Source organism: Sinocyclocheilus rhinocerous, unplaced genomic scaffold, assembly GCF_001515625.1.
Source record: "Sinocyclocheilus rhinocerous isolate Xijiao unplaced genomic scaffold, SAMN03320098_v1.1 scaffold671, whole genome shotgun sequence".
In the NCBI taxonomy this organism is placed as follows: Eukaryota; Metazoa; Chordata; class Actinopteri; order Cypriniformes; family Cyprinidae; genus Sinocyclocheilus; species Sinocyclocheilus rhinocerous.
Window position 1 is genome coordinate 612,106 of NW_015625021.1, and position 26,799 is coordinate 638,904.

Sequence of the window (26,799 nt, forward strand, 5' to 3'; positions counted from 1 at the left end):
ATTTTAGTCCCACAGAAATACAGAGGGAGAAATATATTCACAAATACTCTTCTACATGCAAGGATTGAGTTAGTATGTAACCAATGATACAATTAAGTAAATTATGGGTAGTTGGATACTTCGGTTGACATACTAAAAATATTTTAAACAGCATTTTCTAAATGAACTCAGTTAATAATAATAATATTAACAAATACTTTGCCGTATACTTTTATATAAATTGAAACCAAAAAACTTTAACAAAAAGATTATGCCTTTACACAAATGATTGCATTTAAGACACAACTTTCACTCAAAAATTGTTATAAATTTCACATAATTATAAAGAAAAGGCAGGGTGACACTGATAAGACTTTTCTTGCAAACATACTCCAATAATCTTTATGTCAATCTTGTTATTAACAACTATGAAAAATAAGCCTAGTCTAGTCTAGCAGTCAACTTTAAAACTATTACTATCATCATATTTTATTAATTATTTTTTTTATATTTATTTGGCACCTGATAAAGATGCTCTTAAATCATAATGCAAAAATACTACAAAATTAATGACACTTCTGGTCTTCAAATCGTCACTTTGTGCTGGGTAGTCTGGATAGAGAACCTAAATGAATATTAAAATCTATCCTTAATACTAGAAGGACTTATGTTGCCTTTTTTGCAGTCATCATAGGGCTCCATATGAAAACAGGCTATTCTCTGTTTAAAACTTGCCATCAGACCTGGATGAATAATTAGAAAAATGTTCATCATATTTCAAAAAAAAAATGTTTACTGTGAACTTTTTGGGAAGAAATGAAGTTAAAGGTAAAATACCGCATAATTGCATATCATAACATACATGTAAGCAAATCTCTGTAAAACCTTCAACCCAAGAGAATTACTTATAGAATTACTAATTATATTTTAGGAGTTTTGCCATCCTAAATGCTGAGGTTTGATTTCTAATGTACAGATCAATATAGGCTACATCAATATACACTCATGCTGAGGTCAGCCAGCTAATGAACGTCTCCTATGAGAGGGTGGCAGTGTGAGTGGACTATATCTGGATCTGAGTGTTTGAAAGCAAAGGCAGGCAGACAGAGAGAGAGAGAGGCGGTGTATAATATCTTCTTCTCCCCTTCTTTGTCCCTCCTCCACCATAGTACTCCTCCTCACGCCGCAGTCGGTCTCTCCTCGCATCCCGCCGCAAACAGGATGACTCACAACAACCTTCACTTCACCCTCACCTACATTTAACCCAGCCAGTGTGTATCCACACACACACACTGCGCCCCATTTCTGCATCCATTCCCCGCTGAAACGGCAGCAGCACGATGCCCGACACGGCGGCGGCGGCCGCTGCTGCATCATCGGCGAGCAGCATCAGCAGCAGCAGCGACAGCGAGAGCTCGCGGCACAGACACCGAGCGCAAGGAGACTCGGAGCGGCCAGAGCAGCAGCAGCACAGCGCTGCCCCTCAGCCCACATCAGCGGGCATTTTGGGTGAGTTTGGAGAGGGCAAATACGGACGGGACAGGTGCATGTGACGCGGGCATAAGGGACAGACGGCATATCCTTCGAGCAGAATGAACAATGCGGCGCTTTGTTATGCTGTCTGCTCTGTATGTCCATTATGCATGCATTAAACTCTCCCTGCTGATGTATTTGTGGCCTATAGAAGGTCATGCGGCAGCATCAGTTCAAATGCAAGAGTGGAGCTGTAAGGTTAGTCTACATATAATATGGGCCGTGCGCTACTTTTTTGCTCTCGATTAGTCCTTTTTCACGGGCCTTTGGGCAGGTTCAAGATGTCTGAGGCGATATTATTGCTGAAATCATCTTCTGTTTGGGGGTTTGTTGATGCTTGTATGGCCTTCTTATTGTGGCTTGTTGTGAAGCATTATACAACCATTAGTTCTGGTCCTCGAATCTGATTGGATGAACGCTGTTCCAAGAGTGCTGATATTTAGTCCAACAGCATTGGGACTTTTACATCACTGGCTATGTTTACATGCACAATTTTCGTTTCAATCGTACTGAATTCATTCCGATTTATGAATCTGAGTGTAGTGTTTACATGAAGGCTAGATAAAGTGTTCGGGTTGATGTGCGCGTTTATGTCACAAGCTTCAAATCGAAATTGTTTTTTTTTACATGCGCACACTGCACAAATATAGAGCTTCCCACTGTTTGCACGTAACCACTCTCCTACACTGCTTCTTTATTTGTTTTAAACAGCAGAATTTATTTTTTTATTTTTTTATTTTTTTATTAAACATGTATTCAGAAATACAAGTGTGACAGAACATATGCCAAGGAAAAGAGCCAGGGGTTCAAGGATGACCAAACAATATACAGCAATTACAAATCAAAAGAGAAAGAGTAGAAAAATAAATAAATAAGTAAATGAGAAAAAATAAGATAAATAAAATAAACAGATCACACAACAAAAAACATACTCTTCCCTCAAAACACAAAATAATTATAGAATTAATATTTATCCATTACAAACCGCTGTGCCGTCATGCGTCATTACGCAATTTCTACGTCATTGCACATGCACAGTCATTTCCGTTTCGGTTTTCAATCCGATCAAGCCTTTACATGCACTCTCAATCGCATTAGAAAAGGAATAAACCACCCCTTTCAATCCGGTCGAAATTTCGTTCGAGCTCAATCAGATCGTGTTTACATGAAGGCTTTTCAGTCCAATTGAGCTGTCAATCCGATTACAAACGGATTATTTGGTTGCATATAAACGTAGCCACTCTGTTCGCCATTTTTATTCTTATTTTTTTGAAAGTAAAAGCATTTTTGGGTGAGTCTGGTGTTTTCCAAAGGCACATTTCTCGAATCCACACAAAACGACTAAAACGCTGTATTATGCATGCCAGGCCAGTAGTTGGCGTTGTCATTGTGTACAACGCAAAAAGTGGAAGTAAGCTGTTTTCTGTGGTAAAACTCTGTAAAACTGTTTGTACTACAAACCAGTGTTCATTATTAAGATTATACATTTATCAAGCACCAAAACGAGCTGTTTTGTACAGCTAAAAATAGCTGGAAGCGGATGACACTGCAGACACATTACATTTAAAAATGGCTGCGCCCACTCTTACAGAAAAAATAAGGTGGATAGACCCTTTGAGTTCAAAGGATTTGACATATTCTTAAAAGAAGTAAAAAGGGACTTTATATCAGATGAAAACATTCTAAAGTTAGGTTTGCAATGAATGGTTCTGGCGTGGATAGACCTTATGCGCCAGAGAAACAAGTGCTCAGCCATCTTTAGAATTCTGTCTTTGAACTTACGTATTTGCGTTAGCTTTATAGCACCGCTGTTGAAGAGTAATTAGCTTGTGAAGTGGATTTATTTATTGTAGAGTTAACTAAGTTATCGTGAATGTAATGTTCGAAGCAGATGTCATAACAAATGTCAGTAGACCGGGAAGATTTTAAAATGAGCAGTTCAGAAATTTGTACGATCTTCACACTGTGGAAATACAAATGAAAAATAGAACACAAAGAGCGCAGCGTTGAAAAGGGGTGGAGCTACATAAGGTCTATAGACCGCACATGTAATACGCATGCACATAATGTCAACGTTTTCACAAATTCACCTTTTTGTAGGTTACACAGAGATGGTACCTTTTTCAAAAATTTGCACTTTGAAACCAGTTTTCAAAAGTTAGCATTTTCAGGCCCCCAAAACGCTGTTGCCATGTAAATGAACTGCCAAAATGCAAAAAAGTATTTGTTTTTATTTGAAAAGGGTGTTGTGTAAAAAAACAAGGCTACAAAATTAATTGATAACTATGAAGTCTCGATCATTTAGTTGATTATTCTAACAACCCCTCCTTTTCAGTTTTACTAATAAATGATAATTGTAAAGGCCCTGATACACGTCAAATGAAATGACGACTGAACTGGCGTGACGTCATTTCAAACAAAATCCAACTATGGTACCACCTCCATAAGGATACTGATTTTTAACAGTAATTGATAAACCTTTAAAGCAGACCAGTAAGCTCTGAGATTGTTAATCGATTGTACAGTTGAAGTCAAAAGTTTTCAGAATCTGCAAAATGTTAATTAATTTACCAAAATAAGAGGGATCATACAAAATGCATGTTATTGTTTATTTAGTACTGATCTGAATAAGATATTTCACATAAAAGATGTTTACATATAGTCCACAAGCGAAAATAATAGTTGAATTTATAAAAATGACATTGTTCAAAAGTTTACATCCCCTTGATTCTTAATACTGTGTTGTTACCTGAATGATCCACAGCTGTGTTTTTTAGTGCTAGTTGTTCACGAGTCCCTTGTTTGTCCTGAACAGTTAAACTTATTCAGATTAGTACTGAAAAACAATAACATGCATTTTGTATGATACCTCTTATTTTGGTAAAATAATTAACATTTTGCAGATTCTGCAAGGTGTATGTAAACTTTTGACTTCAACTGTATATAGTATCTCAGGGCCTTTATTTCTGACATTAATCTTTCAAACAGTTTATTGAAACATTTTCTCTTGAAAATGCTTAAATTATGAATAACAGGTATCAGTTCTTTTGTTTAGTGTATGCTACTTCTCTGTTATGTGAATTACATCATAATAGCGACAGGTAGGCTAATAAAGTTGTTTAATGCTAACGTCTTGTTTATTGAACTTTTGTATAAAATCAATATAAGACCATCTTGTTCCATCGGTATGAATAGAATAGTTTTGTTTGTGATGATTTATATGTTGGATTTGTTGCTTTTGGTATATCCTGGGCTGTGTCTTTCAGGGTTATGCAGTGAGTTTAGACATCAGTAGTGGAGCAGAGAGAGCTCAATAACCATTAGCACTCACATGATGTCATTGCCTCAATTGTTATTTCATAAGCTAAATGAAAGGCCAGCAATTTGATGATGGATGACAGTTTCAGAAACTAGTTCAGGTATAATAAATCGTGTTTATTAGAGATCTGCTGTTGTAAACCGGTGCAAATATCTCACTTGAACACCGTGGTAAAACGTTAGATGGATGTTAACGCTCTGACATAGTTTTAATTGGAGCCTGGATGCAGTGACTATGAAGAGGTCCTGTGTTGTGAAGTTACAAAACCACGTTACATTGTGATTTATGAGTCTGAAGAACACACTCTCAGGAAAAAAGGTACAAAAGCGGTCACAAAAGCTACACCTAAAGGGTGGATATAAGAACCTTAAAGCTATTAGTACCTAAATGATAGCTGATGATAATGATAAGTGATAGCTTTTGTATCTTTTTTTCTGAGAGTGTGCCAAACATAGTTTCGAGTTGTTATTTTTTTTCACACTTACTTGTACTGTATTATGTGGGTTTATGGCAAACCGAAGCCAGTATGTTTAAAAAGCCCATTTGCAACTCTTCATTTCATGTTTTCTTCTTTTACACTCTACTTTAAGACAATTTGATGGTAGCTTGTTGTGCCCTATGAAATGACAAAGCATGTATTCAAATTCCAGCTCTTTAAGTCATTCATAATTTCTGCTTTCCTTCACAGTGCCCCATTCATATGAGTAGATGAGTATCTGCTTCACAGGAATTGCTTTATGGAAACAGTAAATATGTTTCTCATTTGCAGATGAAATATTTGTTTTTTAACATACTGTATCAACATTTATTTTAATAAATCACTTTTTGTGCTATTGTTGTCCACCACAGTGTGACTCCATACCTGCCCATGCATTAAATTCTTCACTGGCTTTGTTCATATGCTTTAGTAATTACCAGAGTTTTTGGCTCATCAGCAGTATGAAATATTGCTCTTTTGCAGTACTTTCCTTTTCAGCACCTTTTTATTTAGAAATAAAGCACGTTTGGAGCACTTTATAATGTCTGTCCTGATGACCCCTCTGATAGCAGAAGTGGTAAATCACTGCTGCGTTTGAAAATAATCCAAAAGTAAAGAGGATTTGCCTTTGCTTGTGTACTTTTTATGCTGTAGCCTCCATTAAGACGTTCACAGATTTCATTGCTGGTCTTCTCTCTTAATATAGCATTAACAAACAAAATACTATCAGGGTAACACAAATGATACAATAATGCAATAAACGTAAAATGAACACCCTGGTGCACAAACTATTTATGAAATCAAATACAATTGTGATGCATCATGCAGGGAATTTAGGAACATCACAGTAAAAGTATTTGCTTACAAACATTTTAAATAATAGTAATAGTTTTCTTTATCCTTCACATAAAGGCTCTTGTTGCAGATATCAAGTGCATATATTTGCACTTTGGTGATATTTGGCAATATTTTATGACAATCTGATTATTTTTTAAGTGCTGGATAGTGACCTGAGATTGTGTTGGATTCATGTAGACTGTGCCCCACTTTCTGAAGGTCATGCATTAGTGAGCATGAAGCCACTGTGAGCAGCTGAACATTTACAGAGCGGCCACTGCCAAAAACACTACGCAACTGACCAGAACTGCTTTACTTGGGCTTTAATGCATTTGAGTCTGAACTCTACATATATAACAAAAATGTTCCAACCATAGACTGTATAAAAACATGGACATAGTGTCCGTGACATCACCCGTAGGTTTCTGAAGAGCGTTTTTGAAGCTCAAAGTGGGCGGAGCGGGCCGTCGCCATCTTGGCAGCGCGTCACCGCACGTCACTCCCGGATAATCGAAAATGGGCAAAAAGGCGGGAGCTGGTTGCTGGGGCCATGCCCACTTAGCTTGACGGCAGTGTCAGCAGCGGCAATCCACCTGTCACTCAAGTGGCCACGCCCTTAATTATGCAGAACTTAAGGCTGGTACGAGACCAAACGCGATTTCAGCAGGTCTCCACAGTAAACAAAACAAGCGTTTTATGGCGTTTACTTTAAGGCTTAATATGATTTAAACGGATGAGTTATAAAAAAATTCACCCCCCTTACAGTTGTCATGAAGGGCAAAATTAGATATATAGACCAAAATAATTTTTTGAAACCAGGCTGTAAACATGTTTTTTTCTGCTGTAAAGTTGGGCATTTTAACATGGAGAGTCTATGGGATTGACTCCCTTTTGGAGCCAGCCTCTAGCGGCCAGTTGACGAATTACAGTTTAAGTCACTTCCTTGTTGGCTTCACGAGAGAGAGCGGGAGGTTGCCGCTTGGTTCCAACCAAGAAATTCTGTGAGATGTGCCTCTCACATCGGCAAATAGAATTAGCAAAAATAGTAACTGTTATTAAACACTTTCCTGCCTGGCATTGGTCAAACAAATGGAAAGGCAACGATGCAGTGCCAACCAGGACAATGAAACATGAAAGAAACAAAGATAAAAGATGCATTTGCTCAAATGTAACAAAGAAAAACACAAAAAGAACTCCAATACGTATCTCAGTTATTAAATGAAAGAACAGCATCTCAAGGAATAACAGCAATAACATTTTCTTTGGAGAAAAAAATATCACGGTTTTGAATGTGAATCGTGCTATTATGAATATGTATGTGAATATGTAATCATTGAATATACAGAGAGAGAGAGATTCAAACTATTTAAGAGTCTGTAAGATTTTTTAATGTTTTTGAAAGAAGCATCTTCTGCATTTAATAATATTGAGAAATATTATTACAACTTAAAATAAGTTGTAGAATGTAATTTATTCCTGTGATGCGCAGCTGAATTTTCAGCAGCATTACTCCAGTCTTCAGTGTCACATGATCTTCAGAAATCATTCTAATATGCTGATTTGCTGCTCAAGTAACATTTCTGATTATTATCAATGTTGAAAACAGTTGTGCTGCTTCATATTTTTGTGGAAACTATGATACATTTATTTTTTCAGGATTCTTTGATAAATAAAAATTTTAGAAGGAATTAAAACATTTAAAATAGGTACTCCTTGATATATATATATATATATATATATATATCCATCTTCACTTCCATTTTTATGTTTCTTATTTATTAAAAATTTTTTTGAACATTTTCCACAAACACCACACCACAACTAGTCGTGCTCTCAGGTCTCTGAGGTTATTGTTCATATTCAGACGCTGTCAGGACTCCAGCGCTGGAGCGTTCGGTTATGCCTCCTCTTCTCATGTTTCGAGGGGAATGACAGTGACATTTAAACTTGGCACCGTGAGCGAGGGGGAGAATAACGGCATGGACTGGGTCTGTTTGTTCATAGCAACATTGTAAAGTGACTGACCTTTGTTTTTTTTTCTCTTTCTCAGATAAGCTATTTGGGAAGCGGCTGCTGCAGGCTGGGAGACACATCATGTCCCATAAATCCTGGATGAAGACGGTGCCCACAGAGAACTGTGATGTCCTTATGACGTTTGCAGGTGCCTTAGATGTATTTTTTCCTGTCTCTTTCTTTCTATATTTCTTACAAAACACTGAATAAATACCGTTATTATTCCTTACAAAAATACATTTTTTTAAAATTATGGTATGATATTACTGTGGTATTTGAATGCGGTAATCTTTCAGTGCCATGATATATATTAATATAATATACCACCAGAGAACTTTTGACATGTTTCACAAATATGTGAGGAAAAAAAATGTATGATGCATAATTATTTGCTTTGGGGTTTGAGCGTGTTTTATGCAAATTACTAACTTCTGGCACAAGGACACTCATTTAGGATTCTCCAAATTCATTAACATTTGATTTGATAAGCTGTGAACATGCTGTGAATTAGCTGGAAAATATCCATGAGAAGTTCTCCTGTATGTGTAAATGCAAATAATCCAAACAATTATTAGCGAATGAGTGCAAATGAGTGAAATACAATCATAACAATCATGAATTGTATGTGAGAACGTCCAGTTTCATGCAGAATTACACATACAGTGTAATTTTACATACAGTGTAGCTAGCGAACAAGATCCAGTGTCTTTATTTCATATAGAATACTTTTATCACTTTTGTCCACTGTATAAAGGGAAAATTTGCAATAGTTTTTACTATTTATACCTGACTTTATCCTTAAAAATGGCTTATTTTTTTTACCCCAGTGTAGTCAGGTTAATATTAATTAACATTTTTTGAATAAAACCAGTTAATTTAGATCAGCGTTATTATGGTTAACTAAAACTAAGACCATAAACAAAAACAAAAAAATTTTTGCATTTTTTTTTTGTTTCAGCTACTTAACAGGGCAGCATTTCTCATTTTCATTTCGCTTAACTTTATTATTTACTAAAAAACGAAAACTGTTATAATAATGAATAAACTATATAGACGTATTTTTTTAAAAAAAATGACAAAAACACAACAACACAACAAAAAATGACTAAAACCTTAACTAAAATGAACATAAAAGCCAAAAATATAAAAAATCAAATCAAATTCAAAATATTAACAAAAAATATAGTAGTATCTCAATGATACTAAAATGATGAATTTCAATTTCAGGATTGTGCTTCAATCAGAATGCCTTTTGAAGTCCATTTTAATTGCTGAATTTATAATTAATAAAGCAAACAGGATGTACGACTGTAATTTAAAATATAAAGACAGATTTGAAATAGAAACCATGTGTTTTGAGTGAATTTACATTGCTATTTTATGCAAACAGACACATTGTACCTACAGTAATAGCTGCTGAAACAAACAGAATATTTTGGTGTTATGGATGTCTTTTTTTGCTGTGTATCTCAGTTGAATAAATAGCATATAGGTGATGAGGTGTTTATTTTTGTCTCCATACAGACACCACAGATGACCACACGCTGCTCTGGCTTCTGAACCACATACGGCTCGGCATCCCAGAACTCATTATCCAGATCCGACACCACAAACACACCAGAATGTACGCCTTCTTCGTCACGGCCACATACGAAAAGTGAGAGGGAGCTTTTATCTTTCCTTTAGATTAATCTCCTGTTTATGAGAATGATTTGTTGATGTAATTAGCATGTATGCCATGAAATGAGGCATAAGGGTCAAGAAAATACTAGTTTGATGTTTCTTGTCATGTTCCAACATGAGCCTCTAGAGAAGAAGTTGTGGAGCTCATGAGAGCTCACTTCATCAAAACAAAATACACTAACGTTCAAAATATTAGGGTTGGTGAGATTGTTTAAATGTTTTGAGAGAAGTCTCTTCTGCTCACCAAGGCTGCATTTATTTGATCAAAAATACAATAAAAACAGTAATATTGTGAAATGTTATTATAATTTAAAGTAGCGGTTTTCTGTTTGAATACATTGTAAAATGTAATTTAATTTCTGCGATCAAAGCTGAATTTTCAGCATCATTACTCCAGTCTTCAGTGTCACATGATCCTTCAGAAATCACTCTAATATGCTGATTTGCTGCTTTAAACGTGTTGAAAACAGTTGCTGCGTAATATTATTGTAATGATACATTTTGTTTTTCAAGATTCTTTGATGAATAAAAAAGTTCAGCATTTATTTGAAATAGAAATCATTTGTGACAATGTAAATGTCTTTAGTTTCACTTTTGGATCAATTTATTCAGGGTTATTAAATACACCACACAAAATGAAATAAATGTTAACTGTAAGAAATATATACAAATAAACGTATTTTATTTCAGCTAGTTAAGGCAACATTTCTCATTTTTGTTTAGTTTAACGTGGTGTATTAAAACAACTGCAAATTAACTGGAACAAAAATTTATAAAAACTATATAGACAAATTTAAAGGAGACATATTATGTCTCTTTTTACAATATGTAATATAAGTCTCTGGTGTCCCCAGAATGTGTCTGTGAAGTTTCAGCTCAAAATACCCCACAGATCATTTATTATGTATCATTTTGAAATTGCCTATTTTGAGTGGAAGCAGAAACACGATATTTTTCATGCCTGTCTCTTTAAATGCAAATGAGCTGCTGCTCCCTGCCCCCTTTTCCAGAATAGAGCTGCGCCATTACAGCTCGTACCTGCTAAAAACATCTGTTTTGGTTCTGATTATCATGTTTATCGCTCTGAAATCATGCGTTTTAATCCATATTAATTTAAACTTCTGATATACGTTTTCTGAGTGCACACGGACAGAAAGCGGCTGTCACAGCATGTGAGTACTAAACTAAGTTCTCATTCACTCACAAGTTTACGTTAAAAACACACAAGTTACAAAAACAGTCGGTTATGTCTGTGGAGGTCAGACGCGCTCGTTTTCTCAGACGCTTGCAGAAAAAGGCTTCCCAAAACAAAGTGACTGGGTTAATCTTTTTCACGTTTCCTTGGTTGGTAGATGCACCGTGGACCTGATTATAGCACTTAAAACCTGGAAAAGTCCGATTTTCATGATATGTCACCTTTAAAAATAACAAAAATGAATTCAAATGACAAAACACACAGCTTTAACTAAAATTAAAAAAACGAAAAGAGAAAATATAAAAATAAAATCCAACTCAAAATATTAACAACTTTAACGACAACAATAATACTAAATTAACACTGAATTAAATGTATGCTGATTTCTTCTTTTTACTGACCCCAAACTTGTGTACACAGAAAGCTTGTTCTGGAACATAAGTTATATTTTCTTTGCTTTATCATAGTGTTCATAGTTAGAGGCTAGCTTGTGTCTGACATTGATGCTGATGTTTTTTTTTTATTGTGTGGCCAGTCTTTTACGAGGGGCTGAAGAGATGGGACTGCAGAAAGCTGTGAAGCCGGAGTTTGGTGGTGGTTCTCGGAGTTTCTCCTGTGAGGAAGATTACATCTACGAGAACATTGAGAGTGAACTCTGTTTCTTCACCTCACAGGTCCTTCACAATATTGAGCATAAAGGTTTTGATGCAGCATTAAGTTGGTTTTTCGCTTGTTATCAAGACTGCTGATGACATCTCATTAAAACAGAAAAAGGCTATTATAATTTGGAGTTGCATACAGTAAAAAAGTGGTACCCTAAAATGGTAACGTAAAAAAAACTACAAATATTATATAATATCACTGAGCAAGCATAAATGCAGAACAACAACATTTGGTTAAATCAAGGAGGTTAAACTGCAGGTTACCACTTTTTACAGCGTAATTACAAAAATACATTGATATATACGTAACTTACAAAGTTCACATGTCCCCTAAGGAATATTTTAGGTTAAATACAGCCAAAACAACAGCATTTGAGACATATTGACTACCACAGAAAAATATTTTGACTCTCAGTTTATAAAAATTTGTACCTCAGTTTGTAAAAACTGTATAATTTTAGCCATTACACTCAAACAACGTGCTGTTAGCAATGTAATGTAATAGCTAGTCTGAATTGCTAAATAGAACCTTGTATGTGTACAGCTTATTTCAACCAGTTTTGTTATTGTTAACTAAAACTAAAAATATTTTCATTTTTGAAGTGAAATAAAATAAAATAGAAATACTTAATAAAACCTAAAAAGAAATAGAATAGAACTTAAAAAACGGGCAAATAGCTGAAATCAAATAATTTGAAGTACTAAAATTAAAATTACTCAAAGTTAAATGAAAACTAAATCGAAATCTAAAAAACTAATAAAAATAGCAGAAGCATATAACAAAGTTACTAGAACTTTTAAACTAAAATAAAAAACCACTAACTCAAAATGTCAATAAATAGAATAATAACTAATAATAATATAATGTAATAACTAATAATATATAAATAACTAATTGGTAAAATACCACCACAAAATGACGATTTAGATGACGTCACACATTACATTTTATTCATTTTTATTTTTACTCATCCATGAAGCCTTTAACAAAAATACAAGTGTCACATTTCTACTTTTAATATCTTGCCCTATAAACTTCCATTGTAAGCATATTTGTTTTTCGACATCACAGACATTGTCAATACTGGTAAGGTTATATTTAATCCATTATATTCCTTTAAAGAATCAAGTCATTTCATTGAGACATCGAGTTGGGTTGTACATTTTTGTGAACATTATTATAGATTGAAGCCTATTCTTTTCCGTATGACAGGAACGACAAAGCATAATCAAATACTGGCTGGACAATCTCAGAGCTAAACATGGGGAGGCCCTTCACAACATCCACTTCCTGGAAGGGCAGCCAATCAGTGAGTTCTTCTCTTTAGACTTCCTGAGAGCCCTGAGAAGTGTGCACCAGTGGCCTGTATGTATGTATAAGTCGCTCAGTATCTTGATGGTCTGTACCTGAAAGTAATTGGACTGGATTTATATGTTGCTGGTGACAGATGTAGTGAACATTTCTGGAAGGAAAAGTTTTACCGAAGTTTTGAATACCTGTTCATGTTGTGTGTGTGTGTTAGTGAGCGTGAACTGTGTGTGTATGTTCCAGTTCCTGAGCTGAGGGCACGAGGTGTGATCCAGCAAGTCTTCCCACTTCATGAGCAGAGGATTCTGGGGCAGCTGATGAAGTCGTGGGTGCAGGCCGTGTGTGAAAAACAGCCACTCGGTTAGTAGTTCGAAGTGGAAAGTCAACACTGAAATATACTTCATTACTAATATTTCAGTTTGTTGTTATTTTAGAACTGAAAAATAATGTTGCGAACAACCCTGCTGAAAAAAAACAAAAAACATAAGCCTGATTGCTGGTCTTTTTGCCAATTTTATCCAAGCTTTACTAAATCTGGGTTCATTTAAGAATGTTAATAAAGCACATTTAAGTTTTATTAAAAAAAATAATAAAATAGGCTACTGTTGCATTAATGAAAAATGGAAAGAAAAAAATTTTTGAACTTTTTATATATCATTTTTTACTTTTTACATATAATTTGTAATATATATATATAAAATTTGTAAAAAGTATCAAATCAGTTCAAATCAGTTCTTAGAAATGTTGCCGAAAAAGCAAATCAATTTTACAAAATTTTGGCTCTTCATTTTTTACACTTCAATTTTAAAAACAAAAATATGATGCTAAGATATAGTAATGATTATTTTGATTCATCTGTTGAAAATCAGATTTAAAAAAAATTTGTTATTTTGATTTTAAAATGTATTGATTTTAATCAATTATTTATGAAAATGTTATTCCACATCCCTTCCAACGTTGTACAATTTGAAGGCTACAAAAAGAAAAATAGTGAATGTATCTATAAGCTATGCTATACATTATGTGCAAAAAAGGGTTAAAATATAAAAGTTACATTCTAAACGACTAATAACAGCTTACCATTTTAAAGTAGTTAAAATTACTAAATTAAAAATGATAGTAAACAAAAACACATTAACTGCTACAAGGTACACACACTTTCATCTGGACAAAGTAATCAAATTTATACTCCAGTGAAGTACTTTTACTGTTTCTTTTGTCATAAAAATACTATTACTTGTTAATTTTAAGCCTACATTTATTGTCTAACAACAAATGATTTTGCAAAATGTATATTTTTGTCAAAATTACTGCACTCTTAATCTATATGCGATTAATCAATAAACAAATTTGCTGCTGAATATTTTATTACCGATTTTATTGATTAGTTGCTGCTGCCCTACTTAGATACTTGAATGATTTGTCATTGAGTCTTTGTCTTCTTTGTCTTGTTAGATGATATTTGTGATTATTTTGGCGTGAAGATTGCCATGTACTTTGCCTGGCTGGGTTTCTACACCACTTCCATGTTGTATCCAGCCGTTATTGGCTTTGTATTGTGGATGCTCACAGAATCCGATCAGGTATTTGACCACTTAAACACCAGAAAAGTAACTGATCTGTAGAACAATAATAGAGCAATAGTAGTACAATCTACTATTGTTCATGTGATTGATATTTCTGTCGCTGTGCTCTCAGACCAGCAGGGATATCTGTTGTGTGGTGTTTGCTCTCTTTAATGTGGTGTGGGCCACATTGTTCCTGGAGCGCTGGAAACGCAGAGGAGCGGAGCTCGCCTATAAGTGGGGTACACTGGACACCCCAGCTGAGTCACTGGAGGAGCCCAGACCTCAGTTCAGGGTAATGACTCGGGCTGTCAAGCGATTAACATTTTAATGCAGTTAATCACATGATGCTCCGATTAATTCATCTTATTAATAGCATATTAACTGCACATCAATTTTGGCTGAGAAACTACCCCCAAAAGATCATTTAAAGTCATTATTGTGTTAAATGAAAAAAGCATTGAAAAGCCATTGCAAAAAAAGTAACTTTAGAAAGAAGTATTTTGATTCAACATTGAATAAATAATGATAATAAATAGGTATTATTGATGTTTTTTTGGAAAACCAAAAATGAATATTAAAAAATGATTTTTTTTTTTTAATAATACTCTAAATATGAAACTTAACCCACCAGAAGGTGGAGACAAGTTACTGTCTTAATGAGCGAGTCATTCAGAAACAAAGCAAGTGACTCGCTGCTTCTGAAATCGAATGCTTCCCTACTATATAGTATGTGAAAACAGTATGTAACGTGAGTAGTATGTTCGAATTCATAGTATTCAAAAAACGCACGTACACAAGAGAGTGGCATTCCAGTGGATGACACAGACAGATCTGGGCAGGGTGGGGTGCGTTACACACATTAATCATTTTAACGCATTATTTTTTTCCAAAATGAATTGCACCAAATTAATGTGTTAAATCAACGGCCCTACACTGTAAAAAATGACCATGAATTTAACGGTAAAAGACTGTAAAAATGCTACAGTAAAAACCTGTTAAATGGTTAACAGTAAATTCCGCTACTATATACGGTGAAAAACTGTATTGAGGAATGACATCTGATGCATCTGAAAACACATCTTTTAAATGAATTCTTCTCTCTCTCTTGCTCTTCGGGTCAGGGTGTGAAGCGGTGCAGTCCAGTGACGGGCTGTGAGGAGTTTTATTACCCACCGTGGAGGAGGAGAGTGTTCAGATGGCTGGTCAGCTTTCCTGTCTGTATATTATGCCTTTGCTTTGTATTTCTGGCCATGCTCGTCTGCTTTGAGCTTCAGGTGAGTTACACACGCTCTCACACACAAGTAAAGGCAAGAAGGTGATTAAAAATAATGAAAGATACCATGTAAATGAATAATAAATAAAAAAGGGAATTGTGACTTTTTATCTTGCATTTCTGACGCAATTATGAGAAAAAAGTAATAGTACAATTGTGAGATATAAACTCACAATTCTAATATTTTCTCACAGTTCTGAGTTTATATCTCACTTTTTTTTTCGATAACGGATAATTGCAGATAATTGCAACTGTTTATCACATATAATTGCAAGCTTATATTTCAGAGTTCAGACTTTTCTTCTCACAATTCACACTTTTTTCTTCCAGTTGAGAGTTTATAAGTCAAGATGTGAGATATTAACTCAGAATGGCAAGAAAAAAAATCAGAATTGTGAGATTAAATTGTTTTTTTTTTTTGTTGAGATTTTTATCCCATGGCAGAAATGGACTTCCATACGTTTTACCGTAATATATGATAAAAACAAAAGTAATATAATATAGATTTACATATTACTAAGTGCAAATAGAAAACAGTTCTTGTAATGTGAGTTGTAATGAAGTGATGTTTGGCAGGAATTTGTGATGGGGATTAAGGAGCTTCCACGTGTAGCAAGATTTATTCCTAAAATCATGTTGGCCATCACTGTGACGGCGTGTGATGAGGTGTACAGAAAGATCGCCTGCTGGCTAAATGACATGGGTGAGTCACAGGACATATGGGAGTTTATATCTGGTCATTTATCATTTGAAGTGTTTATGAACACTGTGCATTTATTATGCAACTCAGGAAATTTTGGTTTAAAGTTTGTCAGTAGTAGAAAGTAACAAGATCGAAACGGATTGTGGTCTGGATTTTGGGAATACAGCCCTCAAGAAGCCAAACACAGGAGTGAGAAGGAGAAAGAAGATAAACACTGGCTAGCTGTTAGGCCCCTGTGAGGTGAATACTAATATCTGAATCTGTTGTTTCCCATAGAAAATTACAGACTCCAGAGTGCCTATGAGAAAAATCTCATCATCAAAATGGTTCTTGTAAGTAACAAACAAACAAATAAATAAATATCTTTTTGAACCTTGTCATAGCACTGTATTGGGTTTGTTCCTAAAATGCTCTCTTTCTTTCTCAGTTTCAGTTTGTAAATTCTTATCTCAGCCTTTTCTATATTGGATTCTACCTCAAAGACATGGAGCGTCTGAAAGAGGTGAGTCTCAGACTGGACCAGCTGAACATCTGCTTTACACTTCTTACTAAAACCACACCACAGAAACATGAATCATCAAAGCGGCATGCATTCTTTTTAATTCCGTAGTTCCCTTTCAGTCGGTCACTCTCGACGTCATGTCGGATGACCGACGAAATTGGGATCTCGCTTAGAGGGACCAATCTACTTCGAGTGTAAACTAAACGAGCCAATGCACATTGGCATGCGATTATTGCATCCAGCTGCTGCTGATCACAGCGTGAGTATAAGTAGGCAGCAGATGCAGCGCATATTCAGCTTTTCGCTTCGGAGCCGAGCGATCACATCGTTCTGCTCCTGACTACTCTACTGAGAAAAGCATGTATATATTTATATTCATATAATTGATATTATATATAAATATTTTACATGTATAAACTTAACTAATTTTTCTTAAATATATACATGCATGTGTGTGTATTTATATATACATAATAAATATACACAGTACACACACACACATATACTATGTAAACAAAAACTTTTATTTTGGATGCGATTAATCGCGATTAATCATTTGACAGCACTACTCATTATATTCATTTCCAATGGAAAAGAACTTAAATAAATGCGCTTCTATACTGCAAACAGTTTGTTTTACCAGCAAGCGAGTCACGGTTTAACTTAAAAGACTTCACCATGCACGTTGGGGGGGGACTTTTGAACAGAGTGAAGATGTGTTCCTTTTTTTCTTATTTTGCCCAAATATCATATTTTTTTCATTTAGTGCTGCCCTTCAGAAGCTGCAGAAGATACTTACATGTTTCCCAGAAGACAAAATCAGTTAAATTTACCCTGATCTTCAAATTCAAAAAGTTTCACCCCCCGGCTCTTAATGCATGTTTTTTCCTTCTGGAGCATCAGTGAGCGTTTGAACCTTCTGTAATAGTTGCGTAGGAGTCCCTCAGTTGTCCTCAGTGTGAAAAGATGGATCTCAAAATCATACAGTCATTATTGGAAAGGGTTCAAATACACAAAAATGCTGGAAAACCAAAGAATTTGTGGAACCTGAAGGACTTTTCTGAAGAACAGCAGGCAGTTCAACTGTTCAGGACAAACAAGGGACTCATGAACAACTATCACTAAACAAAAAAAACACAGCTGTGGATCATTCAGGTAACAACACAGTATTAAGAATCAAGGGGATGTAAACTTTTGAACGAGGTCATTTTTATCAATTCAGCTATTATTTTCTCTTGTGGACTATATGTAAACATCTTTTGTTTGAAATATCTTATTCAGGTCAGTACTAAATAAACAATAACATGCATTTTGTATGATCCCTCTTATTTTGGTAAATTAACATTTTGCAGATTCTGAAAACTTTTGACTTCAACTGTAAATATGTAAATGTATTTGTAGTACACTTAGCATGAAATAAGTGTATTTCGAATGCATTTAAGTGTATTTATTTTTCACTAGGGTAGAGAGAGCTAGAATTGATTTAACATGGCAGTCAGAATGCACATGTTAACCGAAGCATGCACAATTGGGATATTCATATCAATGTGTAACTGTTGCTGCAGATGCTGGCCACACTGCTGATTATCCGGCAGTTTGTACAGAACATGAAGGAGGTCCTGCAGCCCTACCTGGCCGAGCGGCACCGATTGGGTGAGCTGACGCTGAGAGCCGTTTGGGAGCTGCTGGTGTCTGCACTGCTCAAGTACGGGCGGCTCGCAGCAGGACGAGCGCAGGTCTCGCCCAGCGACCCCACCGTGCTCGGCTCAGGCCTGCGCGGGCCACAGATGGGGGAGGAGGGCCCTCAGGAGAGACGAGAACGCAAGTGTCTAAACGGTGGCTGCGGCGTCCCGGATGAGGATGTGGAGGAGGAGCCTGGCGAGAGGCACAGCGAAGAAGAGAACGAATCGGAGAGCCTCATCGATTGTGGCCTGAAGTTACGAAAGGTCAGCTTCATTGAGAAGGTAGAGCGCAAGTCTGCCAGCTGCATCAGCGCGGTGGACGACAGCTTCATGGAGGAGGGAAGCCCCACCATGGTGGAGAGGGGCATGGATCCCGCCTCGGTTTTCGAGATGTGCGATGATGAGGATGAAAACGGGGCTCCGGAGATGAAGGAGCTGACAACCGAGCCGCTGCCGGCGGGAGCGCAGAACTGCACTTCAGTCAGGCTCAGGAAGAGGGGACGGAGCTTAGAGAGGGCTGACAGTAAGACCAAGAGGGATTCGTGGATGGATCCTCCTGAAGTACAAGAAACCAACAAGCTAACACAGGCCGAGATGGAGAGCTGCATGCAAACGAACCAGGTCAGAAGACACCGCATACGTACAGTGGTGGCCAAAATGATTAGAACACTAGTATTTTCACCAGCTCAAAAATGGGTTAACACTTTATTTTAAGGTGTCCTTGTTACACATGTTAAATGTAAGGTTTCTTGAAGAATCTTGGAGACGTTGCCACAGTTCTTCTGGATTTAGTCTGTCTCGGTTTGTTCTGTTTCTTCATCAGATCTCTGTGTGGAGCACTGGCTGTTGTCAGACAAAAATCTCACTGGATTATTACAATTAATGGCAAAATGAATGTTTGGAAATGTAAACTGATATTTCCTACTGACACACTACAGCAAAAGATAGAAATAACTGACTTAAAACCATTTTTTAGCTGGTGAAAATACTAGTGTTCTAATAATTTTGGCCACCACTGTACTACTTATATTTTTGTTTCATTTTTTTTAATGTAAAAACAATAAGATTTAAAAAAAAAAAAAAAATTGTTTAAAGCTGCATTCCGTAACTTGTTTTGGCGATTTATTGTAAAACTCTTTTTTCAGTTGGTCAGAATGAAACTGGCAGACATTTTTTTAACTTGTTTTTTGCATTGTAAAAATAAATAAGAAATAAATCGAATGAATTCTGTTCTTTTGAACTTTATGTGAAAAGCTTGAAATATGAACTTGAAAAAAAATCATCATGGATCCACAAAAATATGAAGCAGCACAACTGTTTTCCACATTGATAATGTGGAAAACAGCTTTAATCACAGAAATAAATGACATTTCAAAATATATTCACATTGAAACCACTTATTTTTAACTGTAATACTATTTCACAATATTACTGTTACTATTAATGTTTTTACTGTATTGTGAACCTTGGTGAACATGAGACTTTTTTTCAAAACTTTTCAGTAGTGTAAAATATAATTTCTATAATATTTTAGCAATATTTAAAACAGAACACAATGGCTTCCAGTTGAAGTGCTCTTTCGCAAATGTCTCTGTAATGTACTTGTGTTCTAGATTATAGATGTTCTACTACCTCAGGCAGGCAGATCCTTCTGACTGACATACTTTCTCTTAACCTCTAAAACAAAATGTCCCTAAACTGCTTTCCAGGACACTTTTCAGGACTACCAGGAGATGTTTGTTCAGTTTGGATATGTGGTGCTCTTTTCCTCTGCCTTCCCGTTGGCCGCCATGTGTGCCCTCATTAACAATATCATTGAGATCCGGAGCGACGCGTTTAAACTGTGCACCAGCCTCCAGAGACCCTTCGGCCTGAGGGTGGGCAGCATCGGGCAGTGGCAGGTTAGACTACACTGAGTACTCCGAAAATCATTATAATACTCATCTGATGCTGTTCTAAGTGTGTCTTCATACAACGAGGTTGTGTAAAAGTCCTGTATCATTGCACAGACAGTGATGGAAGCCATGGGTCTGATTGCCATCATAGTGAACTGCTATCTGATTGGTCAGTGTGGGCAGCTACAGAGACTGTTTCCCTGGCTTAGTCCTGAGATGGCCATTATCTCCATCGTCATCCTAGAGGTACATACACACCAGTGCTATTTTACTATCATTGAGATACTATTAATGTTACTATTGTTTTTATTAATATTTTGAATCAGTTTTTATTATTTTCTATTTTCCTTAAATATATACAGTACACTCATATATGTTATGTAAACAAAAACATTTATTTTGGATGCGATTAATCGCGATTAATTGTTTGACAGCACTAGAAAACGAAATTACATTTTAATGAAATGATACTCTAAATAAGAAACTAAAACTGCCAGCAGGTGATCTTAATGAATAAGTCATTGAGTCATTCATTCATTCAATCGATTTGTTCAACTGGTTGATTCATTCAGGAATGAAGTAAATGACTCTCTTTATGAATCGGCCATTGAATCATTGGTTCACTCAATTCGTTCAAAACGCGGATTCATTCAGAAATTGTGTGTTGCTTGAAGATGCACAACAGTTCTGCTGTGGCTTTAGTTTATATTTGCATTGGCAAAACTGAGCGAAAACACACAATATTCTGTCTAAAATATAACACCATATTAAGTTCTTATTTATTGAACTGTTGTATAAAATCAATATCACATTTGCATCCGTGCTATTTGGGACAAAAACAGTACTCGTGTGATATTGCACTCGTTGCTCGTGTGATATTGCTTAGCAATAGAATATATGACAGAAATATGAGACAAACTTTGATGAGAAAAAACCTTTTTCTTGAATGTTCACAGTCAGAACAAAGAAACAAATGACAAGCACTAGAACAAATAAACAGAATAAATATACAAATGAAGTAAACAGTGCTTTAAATTGTTCAGCTAAGTCTGTCTAACAGTATTCAGGTAAGAAATACTACAGAAATCTAATAAAGTGATCAAATGTAAAATGCAACACTGTATGAATGAACTGTTTACATGCGATTAAGACAATTCAGAGTCTATGCCTATTATACACTACATGATTTTCTGTGTGAGATTTGTCAGTTCTGGCTGTTCAAAATATGCAGCCTGGCTCGACTTCAGTAAGAAAAAGAAAAGCTCCTTTCTGACCGTCTGCTTCCTCGTTGAATCACATCAGAATAGCATTGTCATTCACACTCACTTTAAACATGTTATCATTGACACTTTCTATGCTTCCGGTACAATCATAAAGCATACCTATATTCAGTTCTCAAACCATGCCAGTAAGTTCGAAGTTCCTTCTGAACTGACCTCATTCACTTTATATGATTTGCTGTTATATTATTAGGACTTGTTGTTTTCAGTTTCTTGTCTAACACATAAGACTTTTACTTTCTCTCTTTCCTCTCATGAGCAGCACTTTGCAGTACTATTAAAGTATATCATTCATGTGGCAATACCAGACATCCCCAGCTGGGTCGGAGAGGAAATGGCCAAGCTGGAGTTTCAGCGCAAAGAGGCGTTTAAGGTAATACCCCATCCACCGCTGACCGAAACCATATTTAGGAAACTGAACATGATAAATGCTGGGGTATAGACTCTTTTGACTTGAACCAGTCTGCAACCACCCTGCATAAAAACACGCTAAAACACAGTAAACACCTAAAAGACTACATAGCAAGATCCTGACAACTCTCAACTCTTTAGTATTAGAGTTAATTTCATTAACATAAAATAAAAAAATGAATAAAACAGCAACCAGAATTGAAATCAGCCAATGTTTGTTTAAAAAAATTTTTTTAAATCAGCATCTGAATCGGCCATAAAACGTCCTGATGCGTGCATCACTAATTAAAATACTAAATAAAAGGCCTCAAATTGGAAGTATAATCTGGGCTGTCTTTTTCTATCAAATCTTCTATTGGTAGATCTAGATTAATTAATTTAATTAATTAACCTTTATTTAACCAGGTAAGTCAGTTGAGAACCATTTCTCATAGTAGATCAGGGATCATGGGCTTAAAAAGATTGGTGATCACTGGTTTAAAAAAAACTCTCTATATCCAAAATTGCTTTTTCCCCACAGAAAAAAAAAAAACGTTCTATTAACCAACATTAATAATCATTATTACATAATCAAAAGCAATAATCAACAATAATGATTTTGTCATGATTTTGCATAAAGAGTCTCTGAAAATGAACTCAAATGCCATGTAAGATGCAGCTTCTGTTCCACCTCTGCAGTGTAATGTTGATGTTTTGAAATTTTGATTGGTAGCGGTATATAGTGTTATGATTAATAGAAGTGACTGGTTACATTTAAGTGTTCGAAAAAAACAAACAAACAGATACATTTAATAAGGTGCGTAATAGTGTATAATAGGCATAGACTCGTCTTAATAGACTTGTCTTAATTGAATGTAAACAGTTCAATCATACATTGTTGCATTTTAAATGTATCTATTTTTTTCAAACGCTTAAATTTAACCAGTCACTTCAATCAATCATAAGACTATATACTGTTACCAATCAAAAATCTTGCACTTAATAAGGTAATTATAAAAAATGCCCTTTGAAAGGTTAAAAAAAATGTTCCTGGAAATCAGTTCCAGGGGGCAAATATTGCCCCTTACCGGAAAATATAATTTCTGTATATAGACTGGTTAATTGTAAGCATTTAAAAAAAAAATCATTAGCATTCTGGCAGCAGCTGGATTCATTGCTGTTGTACATTTGTTTTCAGAAGCATGAGCGTCAGGCACAGCAGCATTTCCAGGAGCAGCAAAGGAGGAAGCGTGAGGATGAGGAGCGCCAGCGGCAGGCGGAGTATCAAGCCCGGCGTGATCGAGACGACGGCCGCTCGGACTCTTCGGGTGGCGACCACCACCATGACAAGAGCCACAGTGGCAAATCCAGACCGGGGGGTGGGGGAGGCTCTTCTGGGGGAGAGAAACCCAAACGTCCCAGCTCGCTTCTTGGAAACAACAATGTCATGAAACTGAAGCAGATCATCCCTCTACAGAACAAGTTTTCTTCCGGCACAGCCCGTTCCCCACAGTCACCCACGGGTAGCGAACCCAAGCTACCGGGTTTCCTTAGTTTTAAGTTCCTAAAGTCTCCTGAGAACAAGAAGGAGGCGGCGATGGCTTCCGCTAGTGCGATGCCAGCTCCTCCAGTCCAGGAGAGAGCGGAAAGGTCCCAATCACCCAACAAGTCCTTCAATCCTGGGAAACTCTTTAACTTTGGGAAATCAGAGGGAGGGGCATGTGTAAATGGGGCACAACTTTCAAAACCAGGGGATGGGGGACAGGTGCAGGACAAGCCTCCAACAAAGTCCGACCTCAACGGGGTCCCGGACGAAATCCCATCCCCTTGTGGAGAGAATGGTGAGAATGCATCCTCATCCGATGCTGATCCATCAGGCTCTAAGATGTAACAAAACAGTGTGAGAAAATACTTAGTAACATTGAGGGCAGGAGAGTGGGGATGTTTTTTGAGGCTGTGCAAGACCTGGAAGCTGTTAACTTAAAGACATAATGGGGAATTCACTAAAAGCCCAGGTGTACTTCATTTTCCGCGTTCTGCTACGTCTAGTGCACAATTGTGCGTGCAAGTGTGCTCTGTTGACACTGAACATAGATGAACATGTTTGGTGCGTGCGCCACCTAGTGGACTTTTATTTTTGAGCGCTGAAATCACACATGCACTGCTGTACGTGCACAAGTTCAAAAATTGGCCTGCAAGTGGATGGCGTACACGGCAAATAACGAAAATTGTCATGTGGACTGTTCACAAGCCAGGGCGGAACACAGACTAGGGAAGTTTTCGAATACAATGGGTCGACAGATGAGCGTTGTGTATTTGCACGTGTTGCGTGCTTTGTTTTAGCACCCGATTCAGGTAATGGTCGCCACTAGAGGTCAACCGATAGTGGATTTTACCGATAACAGATTAATCAACCGATAGTTTTTAAAATGGATACTGCATGAAAACAAACAACACTCCAAATAAAATAGTGCTGAGCTTTATTACAAAAAAACCCAGTAACGAATCATGAATATGTACTGTAATTTTTAAATGATATATAAAACAATGATTTGGCTCAAATATAATGTAATGTAATTGGAAAAACCCCCTTTATATTGACGATAAAAAAGAACTGAATTGGGATCCGTTTCTGATTTGTTTATATGTTTCTGCCAGCTGCATGAAATCAGTTTGCTTTCTCACATCACTAGTTTTAAATATGCAACTTTGCTGGCTAACAAATGCATAAAAGTGACTAGCTGGATGTGAGTAATGCAAATAGATGGTAACAGCCGTGACATTAAACATTTGGGTCAGAGTTTGTCACATTGTTTTACCGCTTGAGGCACTGTTAATGTTAGCATCCTCTCAGCCTTGATGGCAACCATACTGCTGTTCTTTCTCTACTATTGTGGCATATAATCAAACCATTAATTGCTTTATAATGATATAAAACATATACTGTAGTGTGGTGTATGCATAGTGTTTTGTTGTCTGTTTTAAATCGTCATCTGAAGTGTCCCGCTCTGTGCAGCGTTCAGTCTCACATGTCAAAACAAACAGCACATGGTTCGCCTCTAGAGGCCGCTCTCCTTCTGTATAATGACAGTGAATCTTTTCAGCCACTCCAGCAAACAGATCCAACTTGGAAAATCTATCGGCATGGATTTATGCCGATAACTGATTGTTCCACCAACTGACTATCGGTGCCGATTAATCGGCAAAATCTGCAAAGATCAGTTGGCCTCTCGTCGCCACAAATTTAATGCTGAGGGTACTTGCGCCTTATTTCCAGACAATAGCTGACAGACAGCAAGCGGTAAAATGTTAACAACCTTTGCCAATTTGGCGCATTTTATAATGCGCTTCATTTGCATAGAAAGTAAGCTGACAACAACGACGACTCCGTAATTTAAGTACGCATGGCGTAGTGCAGTATCGGCGCATATACAACTTGGTTAAGTTGGATTGCGGCTGGTAAATGACGCATGGTTTCGTGCAGAAACGCTACACGCTACAGTGGTGCAAATGTTTAGTGAATTTACCCCATAATGGTTAATGCTTCGCTATATTTCAGAAAAAAACTTTGCAGAAAAGACCGCCCTCCATACATACGCACACTTATTCACACACACATTGCCTTTTCTGCAACCCAAATAGGAATGCATGAGCTGCGTTTCTGACGGTTTTTAAAGTGCAATGTTTAATTACTAGTCTGATAATTGTAACATTTTATTGGGTTGCCGGTAGAGAAAAAAAATGGAAGATCAGTTTATACCAATCTCACAGTATGACCTCCAAAACACCATAACAACTATAATCTCACAAGCAGCAGTTCCAACTATGGGTGATGAAAACTTTTGTATGTGTTTAAAACAGTTGGTTTAGTAGAGCAATAGCAAACAAGCAAAAACTACTGGTGGTCTAGTACATCCATACTGAATAATATGCCCCGAATGGCATTATAAATGGCATAATTAATATAATTAATGTTAATTAATAAGTGAAAATTAATCATGAAAACTGCAATGAAACAAATGCAAAGGGGTGTGTGATGTTGATTATTTATTGGTCTGAAATTCATATATACATTTCACACTTTTCTGAAGAGCTGTTCACAAAGGCAGCAGGATACCTGTCATGAAAACTGCTGCCATCTCCTGAATTTGATGGTCATCTTCACATTGCATTGCCACCAGTATCCTTATCATTATAGCTCTGTTTAGAACCTTCAAGCTGATATGTTACCTATAGTACAGACTTTAACCCTTCTTAATTACATCACATCAGATTGGAAACTACCCTAAACTGTAAGCAAGATAGTGTTAAAACATTTCATACACCTCCAGTCAAACGTTTGGACGCACCGAAAAACCTTTAGGTTACTGCTTAAATGCTTCAAATTAGTTTTCAAGACGTTGAAAGAGCTTAAATATACAGTAGTTTAACATTTTGTTTGCTACAGAAATCATATACGTTATTATGTATATGAATTATACATATATGCATAAATTTG

The 26,799-nt window shown here is 36.3% G+C and overlaps 1 protein-coding gene across 1 annotated transcript; it reads left to right on the forward strand.

Annotated features, from left to right (window-relative positions):
• The first annotated feature begins 1,123 nt into the window (after window positions 1–1,123).
• LOC107747324 (anoctamin-8-like) lies at window positions 1,124–26,799 on the forward strand. Its single transcript, XM_016561792.1, has 17 exons — window positions 1,124–1,488; window positions 8,197–8,307; window positions 9,684–9,816; window positions 11,573–11,711; window positions 12,913–13,009; window positions 13,252–13,368; window positions 14,464–14,591; window positions 14,707–14,868; window positions 15,698–15,850; window positions 16,426–16,552; window positions 16,829–16,884; window positions 16,980–17,054; window positions 18,620–19,357; window positions 20,446–20,637; window positions 20,746–20,877; window positions 22,174–22,284; window positions 23,500–26,799. Exons 1-17 carry the CDS (start codon window positions 1,320–1,322, stop codon window positions 24,190–24,192), a joined length of 3,333 nt encoding a protein of 1,110 aa, XP_016417278.1. The 5' UTR covers window positions 1,124–1,319; the 3' UTR covers window positions 24,193–26,799.